The sequence below is a fragment of the Ammospiza nelsoni genome, chromosome 1 (genome assembly GCF_027579445.1).
Source record: "Ammospiza nelsoni isolate bAmmNel1 chromosome 1, bAmmNel1.pri, whole genome shotgun sequence".
Taxonomy (NCBI): domain Eukaryota; kingdom Metazoa; phylum Chordata; class Aves; order Passeriformes; family Passerellidae; genus Ammospiza; species Ammospiza nelsoni.
This window is the reverse complement of record NC_080633.1, coordinates 64,496,625-64,522,702: the sequence shown is the minus strand read 5'-3', so window position 1 is coordinate 64,522,702 and position 26,078 is coordinate 64,496,625. Positions and strand designations below refer to the sequence as shown.

Sequence of the window (26,078 nt, the reverse complement as noted above, 5' to 3'; positions counted from 1 at the left end):
CAAACTTAGCAAAACACTCCAGAGCAAGAGAGTGCCCAAAATTAAAAAAAAAAAAAAAAAAAAAAAAAAAAAAAAAAAAAAAAAACAACAAAAAAAACCCCCACAACGGAGTGCTTCTTACATCTACAATTCTTATCTGACATTCTCAAAGCAATTTAACTCCACCAGCCTGACTGGATTTTAAAGTGAACCTCAAAACCAACGCTTTCCATGTGCACTTCACCTTTATGTTCCCTCCCACCAAGAACAAAACTAGTATGGAAGTTTCAAACCACCATGATGACATTCCCAACAAGCTACCAGGCTGTGTTTCATATCCAAGAGATCCAGCTAGGTTTATCCCTAGCATAAAATCAGCCATTTGGATAACACTGAAGCTACAGTATATTCACGGTTAGAGAAGCAGGCTCAGAGGTTTTTGGCTGGGATGAAGGGCAGGAATTGCCTTTGCCAGAATACTTTACATCGCCCCCTGGGCAGTGAGGCTTTGAATTGCTGCTGCCATCACAGCACTCAGATTCTATGCCAGTAGCTCATCCATAACCAACACCCAGCTATGCTGACACCTATATAAAGAGTTAAATATTTATCCTCATTTTACAAAATACTAAGCAGCTTGCTGAGGGACTAGGACTGAATCTGTGGCAAATACAAAAGCTAAACCTCAAGATTAGTCTCCCATTTCAATCAGTTGACTGCATCCTGTGGCTTTTTGCAGGGGTAGATATTGGAATCATTAACATCAGCAAGGGCCCAAAAACTGGAAAAGCAAGAAAAAGCTTTCCTCCAGCTGTAGTACTACCCACAAATTACTCTATCTTACTTCAGCACCTCTTCCAATCTCTTCAATCTCCCAGTAGGCAACATGAAATTCTACCTTCCACTGGATGTCTGGAGCTTTGGCACTCCAGCAGCACTCTGTTCCCCTGGGAAGGAATAATCCATGGTGGTGGTCACCAGGGTCTCTTCTCTCTCTGTTCTTCACACAAGTGTCGTTCACTCTGAGACTGTGTAACCACTTGTCTCTGCCAATACTGATTAAATTACTCTTGTCCTAAACCACCATAAGAGTTGCTTAGTAGCTCATATTCCATAGATGGCCTAAATGGTTGCATGTATGAGAAACAGCTTATATTCTACACTTTAATGTTACTCCTAACTTTAAAACAGAACTTAAAAATTTTGAGGTTACATCTACTAAATGCAAACTTATTTTTATTAAATGGTTTGTGCATTTAAAATTCAACCTAAAGTTTATTCTTGAATTTTCAATCCATCCTAAAATTTTAGTTTCAAATACTAAATGATATAATAAAATAAATATTTTTTCTTCCAGTATTTGAAACAAATCATTGTATGTCTGCATGTTTTAATATTATTTTGGAATTATAAAAATGAACCCAGACTGCAAAGAAGCTCATACTTTTGGGCAGTGTCAGCATTTCATTGCTTTGCTTCCAGCCCAATCAAGTTGCAGTGCTATTCAATCTGCCTGCTCTGATGTGGTGATCGAGTGTCCATGGTGCCAATGGCTGGTGCTTCAAGAGTGACTCGTGCAAGGCAGCAGCTCTCCAAGGACAGCAGCACACACTGACTACAGAGCCTGCTGACACCAAACTAACAGGCACACATACCTTTTGCCTTGCTGAAGAGATAGGCAAATTAACAGCTGTTTTGTAACATACCCAAGATTAGGAACTCCCAAGTTTCAGTTCTGGGGGCTCTCCCATTGTAATCAGAAATCTCCGCAGGTATGAACTGACACAGTCAATTTCTCCAAAAAAGAAGACTTGGATCAAAGGCCCCTGACCCTTTTTACCACCCAAATACAGGTGCTTCAAAGAATAAAAAGCCTGCTTAAGAGCACACTGCACTAAAAGTTAGAAGTTACTGAACTTAAGACAAACATGCACATTTTTATACAAATATTTCACATAGTGAAATTTTCTGTTTTGATTTTGGCCAATTGTAATAAATCATCAAAATATTAAGTCAGCACAGCATTTAAAGAAAAAGAATAATCACACATTTTGCAGAATAGAAGAGTCTGAAAACTCAATTTGTGAGATCTCAATTAAACCATTTTTATTTAGGAATCCCTGAAATTCTCTAGCATGTAACTCCCAGAGGCTCAGCTTAATTAGAAAATTGATCATGGGAAAACTTCTTAAAATGTACTCTCCTAATCCCAGCCTCCCTGTTATCACCTTTTACCAAAGATCTATTGCTCACAGGGAGTTGTTTTTCCTTCCTCCTTTAGTCTGATATTTGACTCACAATATTTTAACCTGTAAATAATTACAGAGAGCAGAGGTAACTTGAATGCACTGTAACAGAAGCTATTAAGAAAAATATGATCAAAAGCAGAAAACACAGTAAAAGTGAGAGCTGCTGTACAACTACACGGAGATGACACACTTGTATCTACATGCTGCTGAAAGACACTAATTATGCCTCTGGCAAAGGACATACAGGCTCCTTCAAAGAAGCTATTTAAAGATAAGAACACTGCAGACAAACACTTCAGAGATATCTGTACTATTCCCCTCCTTGTGTTGAAAATTCTAGGTCACAATTTAATAAAAGTTTTAAAAATCACCAATCTTTTTAAAAGGAGGATTTTAAAATAATAGAAAGCAGAGGAGCCTTGCCAAGTTTGGTCAGTCTAGGAATGTATTCCAGGTCTCAGATATTCATCAACTGTTACAGCTTTTTCATTGTGTTCCACTTACCTTTTAAGAAGTAATTAGTACACTGTATTATCAAATCAAGAGTTTGAAAAACAAACTAATTAAAATACGTCTAAAGCCTTTGTGTTCGGGATAATGAAACCAAGCAGGTCATCTTGGTTAAATTATTTCCCTTTGAAATTACAGGGTGCTAATGGAGTGGGGGGGAGTTAAAATTATTTGAATCATTAGATTTTCTTACACACAGCAGGACAGGTAAATGGGACTTGTTCTCCTAACTATGGGATCTTATGTCAAGGGACTTTCTTCCACACTGTAGCATGATAGTATTTCTCCTTCAGTGACAGAATTCAGCTGCTCCCACTCAAACCCCACAAGAACAATGAAGAGTGAGCCATATTGATGACAGGATGCTTAAATTTCTCTGTTTAAAAACAGAAAATAAAAGTACACCCTGACATGTGAATTCATGGTGGAATTGAGTCTAAGGTTGGACTTGGTGATCTTGAAGGTGGTTTCCACCCCTAGTGACTCATGATTTTATGATGTGACAAATTTGCACTGTGCTTCTGCCACCACTGCTGGGTGTGATAGGACAAGGGCAGAGAAGACCACTGAGCTGCATTCCCACCAATCCTGGGAAAGACTGCTTTCTCCAAAAAAGGCTTTGATCATGAATCTAGGGATTATATCACCAGATAATTTTGTGGGACACTTTAAAAAAAAAAAAAAAGTTAAACAAACATAGGGATTTACTGTCCTGGATTTTATCACTACTACACTTAAGATTTTTGAATTGCTGATCTTCAACCCTGTCAGTGTGCTCTTATTTCCATGCAATTGCATGTTGCATTTCATGGTGAAAGCACAAAGAGCCAAGGTGAGCACATACAGCTGGACAGAAGTCAGAACAACCACTTGGTCCCACCATGCAAACAATTCTGAAACCCTCAACACTGCAAGAAAAATAATAGCATGGAGGTTCCAAATCAAAATAACTCCTTCCAAAAAATCCCAAGTCTTCCTTCCCTATGCAGGATCTTAATATGCTGCTGGCTCTTCCCTCTCCAGGCTCACTAGGCAGCACCAGAAGAGTAGCACCAAACCAAGCCTGCCAGTGCCCTGGAGAGTCACTTGTGGGACCTTTCTGGAGCTGGATGTACCAGCATGCTCTACATGAACTCCCTACCAGCATATAAACAACCAGCTTCCATCTCCTGGTTTTGAAATGGACACATCAAGAGACAACCACCTGGAGCGAAACATTCCCAGAGGCCAAATGGACACAACCTCAGGCAGCCAGGACCTCTTGAAGGACACAGCAGTGCAGGCACAGAAGCCAGAACCACGCTAATAAAGGTCTGAACAACCCACTCCTCCCTCCAAGCCACAGCACTCTCCTGCTCATCCACAGAGAAGCATCCAGGGAGCAGGTGTCCAAGAATATTCTCCTGCCTCTCTTGAACTGGCTCTTTTCATGTCTTATACAGGGGTGATGCAGTAATAAGCTTGTGGGGGTGCTGAAACACAAAGCTGACAGCTTTCCCTTTCACAGTTTTTCTTCAGACTGTTTAAGCAGACCAAGAACATGCCATGTGTGGCACTCAGAGCAGACTCTCCCTCGTGGTTTTTAACATAATTGTAATTGTGATCTTGCCGTCTGAATGCATGTGTTGTCAGAAATGTTCGAGTACTCCTGCATACTGAAGAAATTAGGAATGAATTGCAAGTTCTTAATTGACAGTACAAAACATCAATTATGCCACAGATGAATAACAAAGGAGAAAATTACAGGTGCAAGAGCTAAACACCCATTGATTTAAATAAAAAATTTTAAAAAAATTAAAAAGCCCAACAACATGAAGCACTGCAATAGGACTAAAGCACCCATGCTTCCCAGTTGCATTGTTAAACCAGAACACAGAGAGAATGCTAAGAGAGTAGGAAATAAAAGTGGAGATAAGTGACACCCCCACACAGGTTGCCATTCTGTAAGTGCAAGTGCCTTCAAAGCTATAAATAGCACATGCTTAGTTAGCAAGCAGTGGAAACAAGTGTGTGACTGCAGCCATGTGTGCTCACACACAGACACACAGACACACAGAACCCCCATCTGACTCTTCCCACCAACAACTGTGGCAGTTGGCCCAGATCACAGCAGTGACACGCTGCCAACAGACTGATCAACCTCATGGCACACTAAATTAGAAATACATTTCCACAGATTGCATTTCAGAGGACCGTTACGCCACTTTAAACTCCATTAGATTCTGCTCCTCTCCATCCTTTAAATAAACACAAAAGCTAGCAAATCACCCTCTGCTATCCCCTCCACCCACCCACTTTACCAGAGGTCCCAACGGGATGGAGGCTCCATACTGGATGTGAAATAAGATGGATAAATTAGCAACCAGTCTGAAGGCACCACTAGCCTTACAGAAGAAAAAAAGAAATCAAATCACACTGCATTAAGGTGAGAAAGCCTCAGCAGGAAGCTACAGGTGGTGTTGATCACTGCTGTCCACAGATGCAACAGAGACCTAAGAAAGGGGAACTCAAGCTCTGAAAGATTCAGCCCACCGGGTAAGACTTTTTCAGACAAGCTCTACCTGCCTGTAACAAATGCACACCCTTTCAGCAGGTAATGGGACAAAACAACAGCAAGAGGCACCATTCCAGCACAGAGCACGCAGCTATGGCTCACTAATGAGACAGGGGATGCACCTGTCCAGAAACACACAGCAAGAGATAACATGACAATTGGGGGATTAAACTGAAAGATGCTATCTTAAACACATTACTTGGGACACAGGACCATGGAAAGTCTTAAGAAAAATGACCACTCGAGTAAAATCTCCTTCTCTAGCTTAATCTAGACAGTACCTCATGCTCAGGCCCCCCAAGTCTGGCATGCAGGCTTGCACACACACAGCCCATGGATCCCTGACACATCACACAGCTCCAGCCAGGCTCGAGCACCTGTTACTGTGAAGTAATTCAAGTATTTCACTCCACAATTTCAGATGCCTCCTTTGTACTTGGATTGCTGAGAGGAGGAGCTCACCTGTTTTAATTATCACCACAGGAACAATCCAGCTCCTGAGGCAGACAAGAACAATGGCAACCCCTCCACCCACTGTCAGATGAAAAGCCTCACTCAGATTGAACAATAAAGGACAGAGAGTAGGTAGACAAGGGGAATTTCCAAGCAGATTTTCTCCTCTTGCAGGAACAAGTACTCAGGCAAGTTAAGCACTTCTCCAGTTTATAGTCAGACAAAATAAAGGAGGATAGGGAGGACTTAAGAGAGCTAGACAAAAACCCATTCAGGGTAACAGAGAGCTAAGCATAAAAGAAATTTCTTTTTGCACTATTACCAGCCTCATTTTATGATCTTTAGAACCATGAACTCGAATGCTCCTGCTGCAGATACAGTCAAATTGCTGAGAGCTGAAATGCACACAATACCTTCAAGTGCAGCTCCAGTACATTTGTCTGGCTGCTGCTTGGTGCGCAGTGCTACAGCTCCTTCTGTGAATGAGACTCTGCCCCAGCACTGCTGCCAGGTACCTACCTCGAAGACAGAGGAAAGTGAGAAAATCTTCTGTCTTGGGCTTCCTTTTGGAGAGGTCAGAAATCTGAGTGGCAGGAGGGGGTAACAACGGCTCCACTATCTTTATTGGAGTTGTGCTGGGACTGTTTGGCTGGGACTGAGCAAACTTCCTTTGTGCTTGCAGCCTTGGCCTGTGGAAACAAGAGCACATCACCAACATGTTAGGCAGAACTCGCTGGATGTGTGAAAACATAAAAATTCACTATACAGGACAGAGAGAGAGAGAGAGACAGAGAGAGAGAGAGAGAGAGAGATCGAGATCTGAATCCATCTCCCACCAATACCAAATCCCTAACTGGGTCAATAATGAAGACAGTATTGTATTTGTTTTACCCTTTGGTATCTTCTGCTACAATTTGGAAAACCAGAAAGGGAACATCTTGACTGCAAAATCTGTGACTACTGTTTCATATGTTCTGAGTGTCTTCTTGCACATGATACAATTACAGTTTACCATTCACTTATTTGGAAATTAAATCTGTATTTTGCACCATGAAAATGCCTTTTTTTTTTTTTTGTTAAGTGTTAGTGCTCATTGCTTTCTGTTTTTAATTAAATTACAAATTAGGTTTATTTTAGCCCCATTACGGTTTTAATTTATTCCAATCTGCTAGAATCTTATTTTTATAGAAAAATATATAAATAGATAAGGTATATATACATATTTGTGCCCAGTTCTAAAAAATAAAACCTCTAGCAGAAAATATTTTTGACAGGGAAAACATCAAGTCAAAACCTTTAGATTTTATTTGTTTGGCCACAGCCCAGAAGACAGTAAGCAAGGAGGTCAGCAGTGGGGTTAAGCAGGATTTGGAAAAAATTTGTAATATTGAAGGACATGTGTGGAATGAATTTGTTCAGTCTTGGTAGTGGGCAATAGACTGACACTGTCTGATTAGTTTTAAAACATGCCAGAATACGGCTGCAGGAAATAAGCGGCTGCAGGTGATTTTGGCACTTGGCTGCAAATTATTTCAAGCCTATCTGAAGGCTCTGATTAACTGCTATGTAGCAATGAATATGATTTTCTTTAATATGTCTAGAACGTAAATTGGTATTAGGGAAAGCATTTTGGGGCAGGACAGATACCCAGAGGGGGTCTCGCTGGGAGCCTGGCTCAGTTCCCCACATAAGAACATGTTAATTTCTCACTTAAGCAACTGGGATTGTAATTATGATCTTTATTACAGCTTCAAAAAGGAGAGAAGCTACAGAAAGAACTTAAAACCTTGTTGAGAAAGGATGCAATTTTATGTCATTTTATTCCCTAATAGCAGAGTATTTACATAATGTCAAAGTGAAACATATTAAATAACACTGAAGGGAAGCCCAGGTCTTGTCACTCCATGGCAGCCTCGACTGTTGTGACTTAAGGAAAGCACAGTTATCTTTTGGGAGGGATGTAACACAGAATTGGCAAACCTCTTGTTTTTCACGAGTATTAACCTTAGATATTTGGGTAACAAGAGCTTTGTTACAACAAACACATCCCCTAATGACAACAGAGAACCAAAGTAACATTCAGCGGTTTTTTCCCTAAACTACGCATAAAATTGTCCTTGTCCTCACTATCCAACCCCCACTGCCCTGAACAACAAAACATACCAGTCATTCCTACTGCTTTTTTCAATCTCCTCCATGGCAAAAATAACCTGGTGTTTACAAATTTTTTTATCATGGGCTTATAATTTGTGAACTGGAACTAAAAGACTATTTAGCACATATATTTCCTCATATCTAGGAACAATTATCTTTCCAGGATAAAGGTCTTGTATAGATATGCCTGTATCTCCAAAAATTTACTCAGATTGCTTTGCAAAGCCCCATCTCTTCAAGCAGACTGAGGACTCCCGTGCAGGATGAATGGTATTTTAATTTCAAGCAACTACATTTCTATCACCAAAACCATACATGCAGCCAGAGAAAAACGCTTTGTGTTGGCTCCTATTCTGCACAAAACATATGCTCTCTCGGCAAAAAGCAGACCATAAAGGTTAGCGAGCATCCCGGCTTTCTGCACAGCAATTTTTTCCCATTGATGTGCTTCATCAGCCAGGCTGTTAAAAACATAAACCCACCCACTCTATGCATCTCTGTACCTGCTCAAATCTCATGTGATCAGCAATAAGCAAGATTAAGCCTGTTTTATGATTCAAAATTAACCCTTTGCAGCAAGAGAATCAGCCATGCTGGTTTGCAGTATCCCTATTATCAGTCCCCAGAGCACTGAAACAGGATTAGAGAACGACTTGCAAGTTTGGCATAGATGAGAAATGAATTAGGGAACCTAAAGCACTTTTGGTTCTCTTTTTGAAAGTATGCTGTCTGCTACCATTCTTTTCTGGGACAAAAAAGTCCCCATGGGGCACAGAGCCTGGCCTGGCAGCATCACAGGCTCTTCATACCCATGGGGGCCCTTGATTTCAGCAAGGATAGAGAAAATTCCAGGTATTCCTTCCATTTACAACCATGAACTTTTGCTACTTCTCCCAGAGAGACTGTGGAGACTTGTTGCTATATGGTCAGATGTGCCTGAAATGCTTCTCCTCCCAGAGAGGAAAGACGGCTGTTACTTCCATCTGCTCAGTTTGACTTCACCAGTGACACAAAACCAGGCCCCCTTATGAAATATCCATCTTTTATTAAAACCACAAGCAGTTACAGGGTGTAAATATCACTGATTCAATTTATGAACACCAGTAAATGAAAGAACTCTCTTATGACTGCAGCATCCTTTAGGTTTCTGCGAGAGATACTGTTCCCTGCCTGGATACGTGTGTGCTCCATAGGCTTCTACTTCAGTGCCTGAGAGTGCATACAGAGTGAGCTGTGAGCAAGAAATAAACTATTCTGTAGCTACAGCACACAGGGATGAGGAATCACGATGAGGAAGCAAAAGACACGTTCTTAAGTAGCCATTGCTTCAGATTTATGTAAACATGACCAGTTTCAAAGGTGGGCCAGCAAAGAAAAAACATTGGCAGCAACTAAAACCGTTTCCTTGTGAAGGCATGTTTGCACCTTAATAAACTTGTATGTCCCCATGAAAACCTCTGGCAGCATAAAACCAATTATTTCAGGTATGGTTTCACATTACACTTAATCCAATCTAGGTGTGAAGCTGCTGCCAAAGGATTGTACCCTCCCTCTTCACTACAGTTCCAGTACAGGACGCGTATCAGGTCGTACTCACACACCACTTCTGAACAAGGAAAAACAGAAATGATAAAAGTGTTAAGAAAGACACTCTGTGTGTACGATGGTGCCTATCTAAAATTTATAAAGGAACAGTGTAGCCAGCAGGACCAAGACAGTGACTGTCCTCCTGTACTCAGCACTGGTGGGGCCACACCTCAAATGCTGTGTTCAGTTTTGGGCCCCTCACCATGAGAAATACATTGAGGTGGTGGAGATGGAAATGGAGCTGGTGAAGGGTCAGAAGCACAAGCCCTGTAAGAACTGAGTGAGGGAGCTGGGGGTGTTTAGCCTGGAGAAAAGAAGGCTCAGGGGGAATCCCATTGCTCTCCACAACCACCTGAAGGGAACATGTAGCCAAATGGGGGTGAGTCTCTTCTCCCACATAACAAGTGACAGGACCAGAGGTAAAGGTCTCAAGTTTTGCCAGTGGATATTTAGATTGGGTATTAGGAAAAGTTTCTTTACAGAAAGGGTTGCAAAGCATTGGAATAGTCTACCCAGAGAAGTGATTGAGTCACCATCCCTGGAGGCATTTAAAAAGGCACATGGATGTGGCACTTAAGGACACAGGTAGACTTGGCAGTGCTGGGTCAGTGGTTGGAGTCAATGATTTTAAAAGTCTTTTCCAACATAAATGAATCCATGATTGTTTAAATGCCTAACACCACCAACACTTTGCTCTTTGCTTCCTAATGCAAGGATTTCTGCTGGAATGACCTATTTAGCGTGCATTTGGCAACAACAGACAGATTGGCATGAGCAGCAGAAAGAACAAAAAAAATCCTGTTTCCATCCTCAAAATAAATTGCTCATTTTGTCCTCATTGAAAGGGTACACACTATGTAAGGCTCATAAATACGCAAACAGAAAAAACTTCGCAAGACGGAAAAGGATGAGGAAAGAACTTAAAATAATCCCACATCTAAACGTCATGCGAACACCCAACATGCAGCCAGAAATATCCAGACCATTTAAAAATAAACAGTAAACCACTTTCTCTCAACAGTAGCGATTATTTTACTTCTACTTCTTTTGAGAGACTTTAAACACATACCTATGACGCAAAGTTCAAAAAAGCCTCAGCCTGAGGAAGTCTCACCTCCTTTGGGTATGCTTCTCTTCTACTGAACTGACTGTTTAGGTCTAAGAAAGTAAATTTCAGCCAGAGACTAAAACACCACAACAAAAATATCCTGATTACAAAAAGTCAGGCTAGGCTACAAAACATTTCTCTCCCGACACAAAATATACTTTTTGAAGCTTTTTTAGAGTAGAACTCATTTTTAGTAGAACATTTTAAGCAAATTGCATTCTTTGTAATTAAAACACTACAGTTTGTGTTAACTAAAAGTGCTTCAGAACATCTTTTTAAAAAAGCATATCCTAGCACCATTCCTTTAGCTTGTAAAAAAATTCACATTTAGGAAAAAAAAGACTTAGTACACAAAGGCAGTCTTTTCTTCACAAAGCAAAGTTCAGGCTAGTAATAGCAGTCTATGTTAAATTTAGTAAACATTAACATTCTAGATAACAGTGCATGTTGTGCTAGCCACAAATCAAGTATTAAACTATCAGTATGTGAGATTTTGTTGTACATGAATACAGAAATCTTACTCTTTTCACTTTATTACTCCATAACTCCTAAGCGAAAACAAAGCATAAATATGATAAAACACACACAACACCAAATACACACAGATTTGTAATATATTTGAATGCATACTAATCTATTTATAGAAAATTCTGGGTTTGAGAGGCTGTTCTCATGCCTAAGCATCTCAACTAGGAAGAGATTTGCAAAACAATCTTCTGCAAATGTTCTCTAATCTCCAGCAATCTGCAGGTTTCCACCAAGCTTCCTGCTTAGTGTGTGCCACCATATGTCCTTACTGCTTGGTCTCATTACCTTTCACTTACTCCTTAAACTCCACTTTTGCTTTTGTCTTTTCCTGCTTTTCTGTAGCCTGATATAACCTTTTCTTGATAACAGCAGGACAGGAAGCTAGGTTTCCAAACACTATAGGAACCATAGCTGAAGCAGCTGCTTGAGCGGTACAGTTTTGTGACTAATTCCCATTTTCCTTCTCACTGCAATGTGCTTTTCACTGAACAATTAAAGGAAGGCTCTGGCATGGCTAGGACTCTACCTCACAGATTTTGTCCACGCTAACATCATTATAGCTTCCCCTCTGCTGAATACCTGGGTTATTCACTTCCTTGCTGTGACATTTTGCTGGCATGGTGAAAAACTTATCTCTCTGCCCCTGATCTCAATGAGGTCTGAAGTGCACCATCTTTTGGTCTCATTGGATGTGATAAACCAAGTATGTCAATTGTGTAACTGCACCATACAACGTGGCACTTGCTCTTGGCACACAGCATGTCCGGACAGAAAAATTCACTTGGTGTGTGCAGCTTTGTTCAGTAAGGTAAACTTGAATGTGACAGGCTGCAGAAATGTTCTGCCCTCATTTAAAAATAAAATAAAAAAGTAATTTAGGCTTTAATAGCCAGGTGTCTGCTGGAAATCAGATGATTATCAAGTGTGTAATTTCCACCTCAAAGTCGACCATGTTACAGGCACTTCTAGGCAAGACCAAGATCAGTAGGCAAAACTTGTTGCTGGAGGTATCATTCTGCATGGGACAAAAAAGAAATCTTGTGCCAGCAGGAAGCATGGCTAAGCTACATTTTACCCTTTCAATCCTCAGGTAAGTCTAACAGTGACCTTCTAGAAGACCACCAGTTCTAGAAGACCACCAGTTCATGTGAACAGGGCTCCAAACTTCAACAAGTTTTCTATGACAATAATGCCAAAACATATATGAAACCTATTATTTTTTTCCCCAAACTGTGATGGTTAACATTTGGATAATCAAAAATATGAGGTGGGGAAAAGATTCCCCTCAGAACACAAGATCTTGTTGGCTGTCCCTGGAGCACACCTGAGTGAACATGTTGGCTCTGGTGGCACTAGGCAGTGTTTCTATTTGTACTCACACATCTCTGCCACCACTGTGTCCCAAGCTACCCTGTCAGGTCAATCAACAGCACCACACCAAGAGCAAGAAAGCCAGCGTGTGAAGGAGTCCTTTGAACTGCATTTCCTCTCCCACATGCCCCAAAGCTACTGGGATAGCATTTTCTGCCCATATCAGTGGTATCTGTCGCCCATTTGATAACACAACTCCATTGCTACTGCCAGCAAATCTGCAGTAGAGGAAATGGAGACTCAGTCAGTATCTGTGTCCCTACACAGGCTTGTGCCAGGAAGGGACTAGAAATTAAGAGACCCGGTTGCTCCCATCCATGCAGATATCAAGTGCAGCTAACTATTGCAAAGCACGGCATCACTCTCAGATATGGCTCCTTCAAAATAATTCACAAGATAATGTAACCTGAGACACAACCTAGACCTGTACTACCAGGTAAGAGCATAATTCTTAACCCTATCATATGATTAAAAAAATCTGGGCTACTTTTCAGTAAATTAAACATTGCAGAAAGGTTGAATGCAACAATTTTCAGAAGCTGTTTTTACTAAGACCTTTATTCACTCAATATTTTTTACTTTCTGTGGGCCAGTAAATCAAAATTGGGCCTAAATTAACAACACAATTTTATACCAGATTTAAATCTCCAAGCGATCCAATTAAAGCACAATATTAAGTCCATTCAGTCCTTGACTGTGAAGCCTAACAGGGCACCTTCCTTTAAAAAACACTTCTTGCTCTAAAACTTTAGCCACCATGAATGAATGCACATTTTCCTTTGAGATTTCTTTTTTTGTGTGTGTGTGTGTGTGTTTTGTTAAATGGGAAACAGTTGGTTTCCGAGAACCTCCTCTCCTGTTAACAACAGAAAGGTGTTTGGGAATGGCATTTAATGAACAATAATTGAGCTAACCCATATGCTTCGTGACTAGTTCAAAGTACAGCTAGACACAAACTTTTTTTCCTAAAAACTGCTCCAGTTATCATTAATTCTGGAACCGCCTGTTTTTCCTGGCAATGCTCACTGACTACAAGAAGGTACTTGCAGTCTCCAAACCCTCCTCGTGTCATGCAGTTTAGCAGAGACACTTATACCTACTAAGGGAAACAGCTGGCTGTTCCAACAGCACAAAAGATGGCACTGGGCAAAGTGGGAGTCCTTAAAAGCTGCTGGGCGCAGTTACCATCCCCCACCACTTCAACTGTGTTAGGAGGAACTGGACAACTCCAGCCACCAAAAATGAGCCTTGTACATACTCCACACTGCCTATATAAGCAGTCACAATGGCATAGGTATGGACACCTTGCCTGCTAGGCTGAGGCCCATACTGGACCGTTTATAGAAGAAGCTGTAGAAAACTAACATTGTGTTCAGGTTTCACCTGTGGATCCAGTAAGTGCAGGTGTTTCAGTGGTCTAGATAACCTTGAGAGGGCTAAAGCACACTGGCCACTCAATGCCCTGGGGTTTTGTCCTGAAACATCCACAGTGCTCAGGGAATTTTGACACTATTTTAAGTAGCAGTAGGATTTCCCAGTGTGAACTTGAGTGCCCTTCATGGACTTCAGGATACAGGGAAGCAAAGAGAAACAAGAAATGATCCAAAAAACCAAAAGCATAATTAGTCAAAGTTGCAGGAGAATGGGTCCCCTGACACCTTACTGCTGCAATTGGTTTTAACTGCACTTGATGCAAGAACAGTCCATGCTTATTGCACACAATTTCCATCACTGCAGCACTGCAGGCAGGGTCACAACCTCTTATCGTGCATAAATCAAAACTTAACTTTGACTTACCAAGGTGCAACTCCAGCACGGCACAATTACAAAACCACACATGCACCTTCAAATATCTCAACAATGGCATACTTCAAGCTCAGACTCTAGCAGCTGGATAAAGGCTGATTTAGACTGAAATACATTAATGACCATCAAATACTCAAACCCTTCCACCTGTCCCATGTGCCAGTCGCTGTGGCAGGTACAGGAGGCTTTATTAGCTGCTGTCCAGAGAGAAGCAGCAGTGGGAGTGTGATCAAATGAGGACATGGCAGCTAAATAAAGCTCCCAAGAAGCACTTTTCTTACAGCCTTCAGATCACACTTTAGCAACTGTCCTACAGACTTCTCCATAAATCCAGGGCCAAAGCCTTATTCCTCTATAAGTAAGTGTGGGATCTGGACAAAGAGAAAGAAAATTACTCTTTTAAATCTACTTTCTCCAAGGTTATAACACCTGAGATTGGACAAAAAGTTTTCCTCTCCATACAGACATGTGGTGAGCTGTACATGGCAATAGATGGCAGAAGAGATCCTTCTGAATACTGGAGACAGGTGGTGCCACCCTTCCTTTGTCCTGCAACAGTTCTTAAAAATTCCCATTCTGGAGTAGCTTCATTTCTAGTCTAAGAACATAAGCACTGGTACTTCAACCTTTGACTGCTCCAAGTTGTACTCCAGCTGTGTCTACACTGTACCATATTGCACATTGCATAAAGCCTTCAAATTCATCAGTCTGCATGGAAATCAATCTAACAACAATGCTGCAGACTGTGAGTCCTACAAATGCTCCTCCTAAAGTCCTGGTTATTGCTGACACCCTCAACACCACAGCCAACAGCATTCGGCTGAGCCAGCTCAGATATGCCCGCAGAAGCTACAAAGGTGCACAATAATGCAAAACCAGCCTCATTCAGAAGGAACAGGAATGTATCCCAGAAGTCCATTTTGGAGGGGGCTGTGTCCTGGATACATCTTTTTCCCTGCTGCTCCTTGGGCTATGCACGCTGCAGAGATTGCACCCCAGCTTATGATACTTTGACTCTTTGGGACTAAGCTGTGGTGGGAGTCACTGCACTAGTGTGAAGCAGTACTGAGCATCAGCTGATGAGCACTGACTTCAGCAGTACCATAAAAGCTACAGTAACTTCTGACTCCTCCCCACGCTCCCACCTGTGCACAGCTTACTTCAGCTCCCGCACCCATGTTCTGGAGGCATTCCTCTTCTGCAGCATTCTCATCTCAGGCTGCTACTTGGTTCTCTTCACCAGAGCGCTCTCTAAGCTGCTGCCTACCAAGCACAGCTGAGCACAGCTACCTACAAAAGTACTTGGCAAATGGAGACTAGGGTTTCCAGTTCCTGCATCCAGAAATGAGGGCTGCCCCTCTATTCTAGTGTGACCCAAGATTCCAATACTTTTCAGCTCGAGCCAAAACCACCATGCCATACCAGAAAGCAAGAACATCACCAAGGAGTAAAGGTCTGCCATTTTATGCTGTGCTGCTGCAGATAAGAGCATCACCACATGCTAGAAAGTGAAAATGCAAAACCACAGCAGCAAAAAAAAAAAAGAATTAAGGAACTCATTTACATTTGCTTGGTTTTTAATAATCACTACCAGATGTCTGGGCATATACTATGTCTACAAACTTCTTTTCAAGAAGAAAACCACAAGAACAAAGTTATTTTTTCACATTAAACCCTGTCCCTTGTGCTGGAAGTAAACAAGGTTGAACTCCATGCTAATAGACACCTTCCTCACTGGAAGGAGGATGAATTTCTAGTTCACTTGCACGATCTGGCAAGGAACCTGTCAAGGTCCTGCTGCCAGCACTCGCTGAAGGTGGAAGAATGAAGCAAACTCAGAAGTCTTCTGATATTGAGGTGAAACCAGTATGGGAAAGCCCAGGGGCACAAAATGGTCTCCCCTTCCACTTCAATTCTCTGCAACACCCTGCTGCTGTCTGCATGGAATTGTGGGCAACTTAGTTAAAGTTGTTATTGTTTATTACCAGTTCAGGTGTGGTAAAAACCAAATGGATTGGATTCTTTTCAAAAGTGTTTTTGACCCCTACAAAAAGATTTCCCACCCTATGGAAGACAGCCTGTAGAATGTTAAAACTGTTCATTTTGAGAAAACTTGAGCACTGCCCCCTATTTAATTACAGAGAAGTCAAAATTACTTCTAGCACAACACACTGTGCAGATTCAATATTATTCTAGTATTATTTTCGGTGTCCTCAGACATCTGAGGGACATCTGCAAAACCTGTTCACTTCCCAGTTCCCAAGCAGGAGGCATTAAACAAAACCAGCGCGGTTCAGATGACACAGCTTCCGACTTCCTTGCTCATGAGATGCCTCAGCACTACCCAAACCCCTGGTCTCTGATCAATTCAGAGCTGCTCTTTGTTCCCTATGATAAACCAAATAATACCAAACATAGCAGCGGCTCCCTCCCTAGTAATTCGACCAGCTGCTAAAACTCAAGAGGATGCAAGATCAAAGCCATACGACTGAAGGAAAATTCTTTTTTCACTTTGAGCAGCCTTTTCTCTGCAATTGTGCTTTAAAAAAAAATTGTTTTACAGACCATTTCATTCTTGTTTTCCAATCTCAGAAAAACACGTGTACCTCAACTTCAGCAATCATTCACCTTTGCCCTAAAAGCAACTTGCACTAGCCAGAAAGCCACAGATTACCTCTGGCAGAAATGTCAGAAATAACAGTGTATGGATCATTCTAGCCATCATCTGAATGGCTGAGAAACTTCCTGTTCAATTAAGCCCTGCATTAATCCCTAACATTTGAATAAAATTTTCCATCTACTGGCAGGAAGTGATAAAAGTCAGTAGGTTGTGGGCATTTTAACCTCTTGCAGAGGTTGCAGCTTGCAATTTAACCACACCTGAAACCATGTATCTGCACACAGGGAAAGCCTTTAGAAGGCTCCTCTACCATCTGGCTATTACTAGGAACTCAACATTTCTCTTGTAAAAACTACAATGCTTCTACACACAGCAAGGAGAAAAAAAAAAAGACGCAAGACATCCTATATCTACTGCACAGACTTTATTCTGATAAGCAGCAACGGGATCACTTTTGTATAGAACACCCATCAGTCACATTCACTGTCTTGCCAAAAAGGATTACTAAACAGAATCATGCAAGAGAGCTATAGGGAAAGAACATAAAATAAAAATCAGTATATTTCATTATGTTAATCCTATGCTATTCTTATATAATACAGAATTCCATTATGTTAAATCTATGCTATTCTTATATAACTCTGAAGATAAAATACAAACTTTAGCAGATGCTGTCTCTATTTTTTGGTCTCCTTTCCCTCATCATTTTAATTTTTTGTATTGAGTTTCTCTTGGAAGCAAACCACGACCCTCTCCAGGCTTTCTCCCCAGGAGTCAAACAGCCCATTCTTGCAAGTCAATCAGGCAGACGCAGTCAATTGTCCCAGTAACTCTGTTCATGGCTTCTTTCAAGCCATGCCACATCCTGCTACCAGTCAAACTGGCCTGAAAAGGAAAGGGGCCATTCACCTCAAACCTCTTCTTTACATAGATGCTAAATCCTATGAGAGGGGGCTGGCTGGACTGCCAGAGCATGCTGTCTTTCTCTTCCTCCTGAATGCCAGAAGAAGTAGTTGGGAACTAATGATATGAATGGAAACTATGGTAACAATTCCTGTGCCACCACAATGTATTACCTTCCCTGCAGACTTTCTTTCTTTACCTGCAGTACTAAGTACTCAATACTCTCTTGCTTCTTGTCACATGTGTCACATTCCCCTGCCTCTGGAGACTCCAGTAAAAAGATATGGTGCATATCGAGCTCATTTCAATACCAGGTAATCATAGTAAAAAACGCTCACAGACACACACTAATTGTGCGTACACACCACACATCTGTCCAGGAAGTGAAAAAACACAGTCCCTCTGAGAAGACTTTGTTCACAGAAGAGTGAGATTTATCAGTGCTTCTTCCCTAACATCCTCCTTAATTTTACTTTTAGGATTCACAGTGGTAGGTGAGCAGCAGGACACCTGATATTTGATGATGCAACTCAGATAAACTACGAGCCTGCACATAGTGGCAGCAGAAAGTCATGTTCCTCCTGGTTCTGCATCCATTGTGCACTCTGTCCAGGAAGTACTGGGAGGGCACAGTCCCAGCCTGGGGGAGGACAAAGGGAGTGGGACCGCACCCTTCTGGAGCAGCAACTGCTGCACTGCCTCACCTACATCCTATCCCCTGAATGAGTGCCTTCAGTTTGGCTAAAACTGGTCTGAGAGGCTGCTTCAGAAAAAAGGAGTGGTCTATGTTCTTGCCTTCACCTCCAGCCACACACTCCTGCTTATGCCAGCCCTTGAGCTCCTGAGACCCTAGAATCAGCTGGCTGAGGAAGTCTGTCAAGCTGAAAATTAATTTATAGGTTGGGCTTTTTCCTTTTTCAGGTTGGGGTCCACAAGCACAGAAGTGCTGGTGCTGGCACAAAAGAGGTGGCACGAATACACTAGAGGGAAGAACAGGACTCCCTTTTCCACTAGCAGCTCACATTAAGATCAGCCTAAGCTGACTAAGAAACACATTAGCTACTGAACTGTAAAATTTTAACAGAAAACGTGCCTGGCAGCAATGCCAGTGTGGTCCCTTTCACTGTCAACCTTTCTGCAACAAGGGGCCTAGTTTCCACCAAGACAAGCAAGGAAGACAAATTTGGGTAGGCTTTTTTACTTGATAACCTTGGGGTTTAAGAGTTGTTTTTTTTTTTTTTTTTTTTTTTTTTTTTTTTTTTTTTTTTTTTAAATAATGAAAAGGTCTGATTTCTGTCGCCTTCTGTCCCCATGAGCAGATCACCCACTAGTTTTCCCTGTATCGTCACAAGCAAAGCCCCAGCTTACAAACATTTAAAATAGAAAGGAGAGGGTGGCATACCAGATGCTGTCTACACTGAAAGTAACACAGCATAAAAGTGCAGTGAGCACTTTATAGGTGCCCCATGGACAAAGTCCATGGCTGGCACTGTGCTCCCCTGGAAGTGTCAGTGATGTGTGGTCACTGACTGTGATAAATCACCAGAGTGACAACTAAGCACAGTAAATTTCTCTGAAAACCCCCAAAATCCCGGGATGCTTCCCGGCACCTTCTCTTCCTCCTCAACTGCATTGAGCCAATATTTGGTCACTAATCAGCTGACAGTCCTCAGGCAAATAACTTTTCTATCCCTTTTCCAGGCTGAAATTAAGACACTGACTAAAAGAGTGCAGGCAGAAGGAAAAAAATCCTATGAAAAACATTATGTGCACACCCACACCTGCTTGAATCAAATGAGGGCTTGAGGTCAAATTGCCACATGGCCATACAAAAGGTCGTGGCAAGAGTGCTCCCAACAGGAGTGGCAAGAAATTGGCAATTACTTCAGCTGGAACCACCAGTGAACCCAACACCAGTTCAGGTAGTTGTCAAAGGCTGGGCACCTGCAAGGGAATTGGTGAGAATGCCATGCAAAACTCCACACCAAGAACAAAAGTGAAATTGGAAAGAATGCTTGTGCAGCAAGAGAAATCAAGGCAGTAAGGCCAGGAACAACTGAGAAAGAAAAACATTCTGTCCGTATGTTCAGGAAAAGTGGAAGTTGAGCAAAAATAAAATGGAAATCCTGTGAGGACCAGATGACTAAATAGAGAATGGCAATGCAGCCACAACATGTCTCATTAGAAAACTGCAGAAATCTGACAAAACATGCAATTCTTTTCATACCCAGCCAACCACTGAGCCACAGGTAAGCAAATATGTGGAGGATTTTATAAACCCCTTGAGTATTTTCTTGGTTTAAAATTATATTAAATATGGGCTCAGTAGCTTGGGATACTGTTCAAAATAACAAACAAATGCAACCACAACAGGTGGTGTGAGTGACTGCCCTTAGCACTGAGGAAATCTTACTAGCTTGAAGGTGAGAATTTAGTCAACAAAGTCAACAAATAAAATAAATGCATCTTTTATCACACCATTACCAAGGGAAGACAATGCCAAAAGGCAGAACTAGAGATGCTTCTCCTGAGGCCTTGCTGACAACACAAGACTGCCACAATTTAATTTTTGTTAAATCAGTTCAAATCCATGTGGATTGTTATGGGTTAAGAGTAGGTTAAACCAGTGCCTTGTTGACAGATAAATCAAAGAGACAGCCTGTCCATACAGCCTCTTGTGCTAGTTTAACTTCATTAATTTAAAAGCTGCATCTTAATTTATCTTAACATAAGCCATCTAAAAATCTCAGCAAAGCACCACCACTAAGACTTGAATGATTCTGGATCAGGAAATCCAAAATCCCTTTTAAACCTATACCAGATTCCAGCCAACCTACCCCACAACCTGCTATTTTCTGTGGTGGTTTCCTACTGTAGGCAGAGGGAGATTTTGCCTTTTGAAGAAATTTAAGCTGCAATTCCATCTCCAAATATTCCAATTCTATACTTTGGAAAAGGTATTGACTCCAACTTCGCATTTTCTATACGGGCAGTATTAAAACCACACTAAACAGAGACATCCCTGATCTAATACAGGGTTCAAAATCTAAGTAAGAGTTTTGCCAAACATGCTAATCTACATTTTTGTGCATTCACCTGGGCTCTCTCCCTACCCACAAGGGACTCCTTATAGCCAGGCAGCTTCAAATGCGTTCCAGCACTTCCATGCATCGTTACATAAATCTGCAAGATCAGAAGCTACACTAGAAATAACTGGGTCACTAACAGTATCCCTCTTCACAGCCATTGAGTGACCTTAGACAGTCTGACATGACTGATGGGGTTAACAATGCTTTAAGCTACATAAAATTTAACTATATAGGTAAGTTTTACTTATTCAGTGTTTTATACATGCATATACATGCACACACACATGCACATATACATATGCATGTTATCTGAGGTGAAAAGCCATGATTGGAGACAAACATCAGAAATATGAATGGCTGATTTTTAGATTACTATAATAAGCTTAGTAGAAGGTATTTCATAATTTAATGAGATAATAAACTGTCATAATTAACTGCATTTTACATACCTTTCCCCTTCCCCAAGGGGAAAGAAAAGCTTTAAAAGCAATCAAAAATCAAAACTAAATATTCATCCAGATTTAGGAACCCATGCTACCACAATTGGTGATCCAAACACCATAATACCCACAAAATATGGTTCTGAGAAAATTCAGAGTTTCAGACCTTTTCAGGTTTAAGGAAGGTTTTCTAAATCCAAAAGAAACCAGTGGAATGTCAACACCCTCAAAGTGGAGATGCAAAGCAAAGTAGCTGTTGTAGCTCACACATTCGTTCAGCACTGGAGTGTTAAATTAATGACTGTTCAGTTTTACTGAGTAGCTCCTTTAGAAGGATTCAGCAGACAATTATTACATACAATTATTTCCCTGAAGAAAGGAGGTTTTAGGGGGAAAACCAGAAAGGGGGCAGGGGAAGAAGGAAAAGAAGGATAGTGAGCTTTATCATCTTCTACAAGCCAAATGCAGCAGAGATGATGTGTGGTGTCATTGCCCACCACAGCGGCCATGAGGTTCCCTGGGTCATAGGGAACAAGCAAAACGTCAAGGTAGCTCTTCCTTTACATCCCTCTCTCAGCAGATAAAAGAAAATTCTTTAAAAGTATTTCTTGGCAAGTTTTTTGTGTGCTACATTCCATTCAATGGAGGAAAATCATGCTCAAGGATTTGTCTTTGGAACAGCTACAGCTGACCCAGAACATCAACCTCCCCAATCTAGACAGATGCCATGAAAAGTGAGATATGTCAAAAGTTACAGTTTATCATTATTTAAATGAATCATTTAAATTCTACTACAGAACAAGGTGGTACTCTCCCCTCCATTGACTTACATGCTTCTAGACAAAAAATATGAATAAAAACCTTAACTTACAGAATCTCAGAAAGAACTCGGGGTGGCGGGGGTGGGGGGGGATGAGACGACAGGATGACAGACTGATGAAGGACGGACATAAGAACCTATCAACCTACAAATACTGTACAAGTAGCAGTATAAATAGGAAAACTTAATTAATCAGCCTCATAATACAGCAGGGTTACAGCAGCTACATATGCTGAACCCAAGTTTCCTCGTGCTAAGGGAAACTTGATGCAGAAGCCATGGTACTTAAGTGAATTTGCTCATGAAGCAGAGGATGTTCACAACCTGCAGAAATGTGTTGCTTCTGTGTCAGGTGGTGGGATGCAGCAGAGAGAAGGAATTCTTCAGGAGAAGCAGTGAAGAGTCTACAGCATGTGAAATGCTATTCCAGAGCAGTACTGATGCATTGTAACTGTTAACAATGGGGACTTTGGAAGGCTAAAGTAATCAGCTGCCTGAAAGAAATACCTATGGCTTTTCACACCATTTCCAAGTAAAGGGCAGCAATTCCCTTATTCTTATTTATATTATTTATTATATTTATCTTATTTATACTTCCAGTTGTATAAGAAATATAAATCAGCAAGAAAAAAAAGCCTGAGGGGGAAAACCAAATAAATCAAACCCCTTCAAAACCTGAAAGTCTCACACTGTGAATTCCAGCAATTCTGCCTAACACATGGCACTGAGGGGCTCTGGGATGCCACCACTCAATGACTGGTTGCTGCAGATGTCAGTAAGCAGTTTGTTTTCATCAATAACACAAGATGCCTGTAGCATCACCAGTTTTACTATGTTCATTGTTTATTAGAAAACACAACTGTCTTATTTTTTATTAGCTGGCATTTCTCAAGGTTCCCTGCCTTTATTTTTCTCTCCCTACTATAAATGAGCACATTTGCCAATAATACCAATAATACAGTCTAAGGAGAATATGAAGCCCCCACTGTGGGATGTTCATTGTGCAAGGCCAGAAAATTTAAAGCAGTGATAAATGCATTAAGTTACATTTCACAAATCATTAAGTAATGCTGAATTCTATCCTTAAAACACCCAACTTGACAATGCAACCCTCCTCACAGAGGGGTGATCCCCCAAGCAGACATGGCAAAGCACCGTGCTGCATTATATAACAACATTTTCCAGAGGAATGAGCAGAGCATTCTCTGTGATGCACAGGGAGCATACAGGCTGTCACTGTGCACTCAGCAGCCTCCTCTATGGGGACTGTGCAGCTGAACCAAGTCGCCTGTAGGTGTATTAAAAGGAAGAATAAATGACATTCAAGTAACATCTATGTTTTGAAATGCAGGTAGTGCCCAATGCAGCATCACTGCATTGCCTAATTGAAATCCACAGGAACTCAAGGCAACACCCATCCAGAGGTAAAGGATCCTCACACATGCAGCTCAGACATCACCTCTGCCTTCCTATGGAGCTGGTAGAGATTGCTCTGCACTGCAACACCCTCTTTCTGCACCAGCTAAGCACCATGATTTATATGTGCTGGCATTCATACCAGGGGAGGGCAAATAGAAAAGAAACACAAAACTCCATCTAATCTAATATCTCATCCCACTTAAGAACTTTCAAGGGCTTGTCAGCTGATGAGGTGTGCTGCTGGCATTGAGTATTGCCAGTGCTCAGCCCTTCTTGCTCTGTGCTCCATCCACCCCAGTAACAGAGCGGAAAATCTTCATAAATCTTCCCTGTTATATTCAATTTGGAAAATAACCACTGTGACACAATGCTTTGGAGCTTTTCATTTTTATACTCATCAAAATAATTAAGGAACTGAGACTGACATTAGGGGTTTTTTTTTCTGGGGTTTTCCATGTCCTTTTTAAGAGGTTCCATGGCTGACATGACTCAGAAATTTAGAGCTCATTATACAGAACCACTGAAATTAGTATTCCATTCATGGGCTTAATAGGTATTTAAGCAATGTAAGAGACAGGTTTTGTTTTGTTCTTTTCTAATTGATAGAATAAACTATATTCAAATGCTCAGAAAGTCTCACTTGTCTGCGAAGCAGAGGGAGATGAATGAGCCAAGCACAAACAGTCCTAGGGCCCTTTGTTGCCAATAAGTGGGTTTCCTCTTCCATCTCCAAGCCTTTCATAATTAAAGATAGCAGCTCACCTAATGCTCAGAAAACGCCATAAACATTCGTTTTCATTAAGGCTTATATTGGGAAACCACGTTGAATAAAACCTAGCAGAAAAACACTTGAGTAGAAAAGGTTGGGATGGTCCAGAGAAACAGCAGAATAAAGAAGGAGGAAGAAAACAAAGCAGAAAAGTCACCCACTAATTCATGCATCCTGGACTGACTAACAATCTGTAAAGTACAGAGAGGAACACAAACAGAAAATGGATTTCTGTTTTAAGGACTTAAGGGTTCTGTGCTTTTCATACAAAAACCAGCAAACTGTCAGAAAAGGTTACCTCAGAAGAGCAAAACATTTTTCACACTACATTAAAAAAAATGAACCTGAGTGAGAAAAGCAAAGACGGATTCTGCAACCCTTATTAGTAACTCGGGTGGGAGGGGCTGGGGTGTCCAGGAAGGCAAGAGAAGACTTTCTTTTTCCTATATTTTATTTGGAATCATGAATAACACTGCCCTACAGCTTCAGCACCTGCCATCTTGATCTACTTCCTTGAAGCATCTTGCTAGAATATGCTCTCCATAATTTTGCCCTCCCCTCTCATCCCCAAGAAAGGTGTCCAACTCAACAGGATATTCTACTTGAAATGGGAAAAAATATTCCTGAATGTCTGTGTGTCCTCAAGCCTCAACTTAAAGGAATTTTTGTCAGTCTGCTTTTTAAGCTGGGAATGGCAAGTTGTAAAAGACATGTTCCTGAGCAGTGAGGTCTTGGGGAAAAAGAACACCCAGAGGAAAGGATAGGTCAGAACAATCACATGGTATCAGGGTGTGGAAATCTGCCCAGATACTGAAATACTGCTGCCTGTCCTCATGTCAAACACTACTTCAGACTAAAGGGCCTTTAAAAATCGTTATATGAAGATATGGTATGTGAAGATTACATTCGCACTTCCTTTTTGAAGACACAGTAACAAGAAGCTGTAACAAATTCCCTTTCAACTAGCCTTTTTTATGTTAAAAATTACAAATAATGATGTGACAGAGATGCATTTCTAACATCAGATTTCCATCTCAGGAAAAGAAACTTCATCTCCCAGAGCTGAGAAGAAACAAGAAACAGCAACAGATCCAGACCCAGCCTTTCTCCCCATTCCATCCCAGAAACTTCCTCCCTCTGTATCAAGAAGACCAAGTACTTCGGTAGTGACCTATGAGTGTTTTGTTCAAACTGGGAAATTAGCATACAGCTGCATCCCCAGGCTGGCAAGAGGGCTTTGAATGGCACATAAAAAACTGATAGAGGAGCAAATCAATCAGAAGTCTTGAACTGCAGACACCAGGTAACACCATGGAATCACACACACACACCAAACAGCAAAAGTTGAAGTTTCCTGAAACTAAGATGTTTCAAAGTAAGGGGTTGGGAACCAGTGTTCAAGAAGATGCAACTAAGAAGCTGAAAATAATGACCATAATTGAGAGTAAAGTTCCATATTGAGAAGTTTCTGTGACTTGAAATAACAGGAACACAGGATGGCTTAGGATACAATGGGGTAGTTTTGTTACAAAATATTGAGATAATTTCAGTGAATTACCCCACAACACTGGAAGAAAGTGTAAAAGAGAGGTTATTCCATTTTTTACTATGAATGGAATATTCTCTCTGTAGTCCTACTGAATTAGTAACCCTGCACAGCTGTAGCTTCGGGGCAAACGATGCAACGCAGGACCTCCAACGCCGACTCTGTGCAAAAGG

At 41.2% G+C, this 26,078-nt stretch overlaps 1 protein-coding gene and 1 long non-coding RNA gene across 5 annotated transcripts in view; both read right to left on the bottom strand.

The window, feature by feature from the left end:
* LOC132073135 (uncharacterized) overlaps positions 1–26,078 on the bottom strand; it is a 1,090,256-nt gene that overhangs the window by 455,704 nt on the left and 608,474 nt on the right. The gene's annotated exons all lie outside the window — the stretch shown is intronic.
* JARID2 (jumonji and AT-rich interaction domain containing 2) overlaps positions 1–26,078 on the bottom strand; it is a 212,135-nt gene that overhangs the window by 53,465 nt on the left and 132,592 nt on the right. Inside the window, exon 5 of the mRNA XM_059471790.1 lies at positions 6,265–6,434. Coding sequence (XP_059327773.1) covers positions 6,265–6,434 — 170 coding nt within the window. The remainder of the gene's footprint in view (positions 1–6,264; positions 6,435–26,078) is intronic.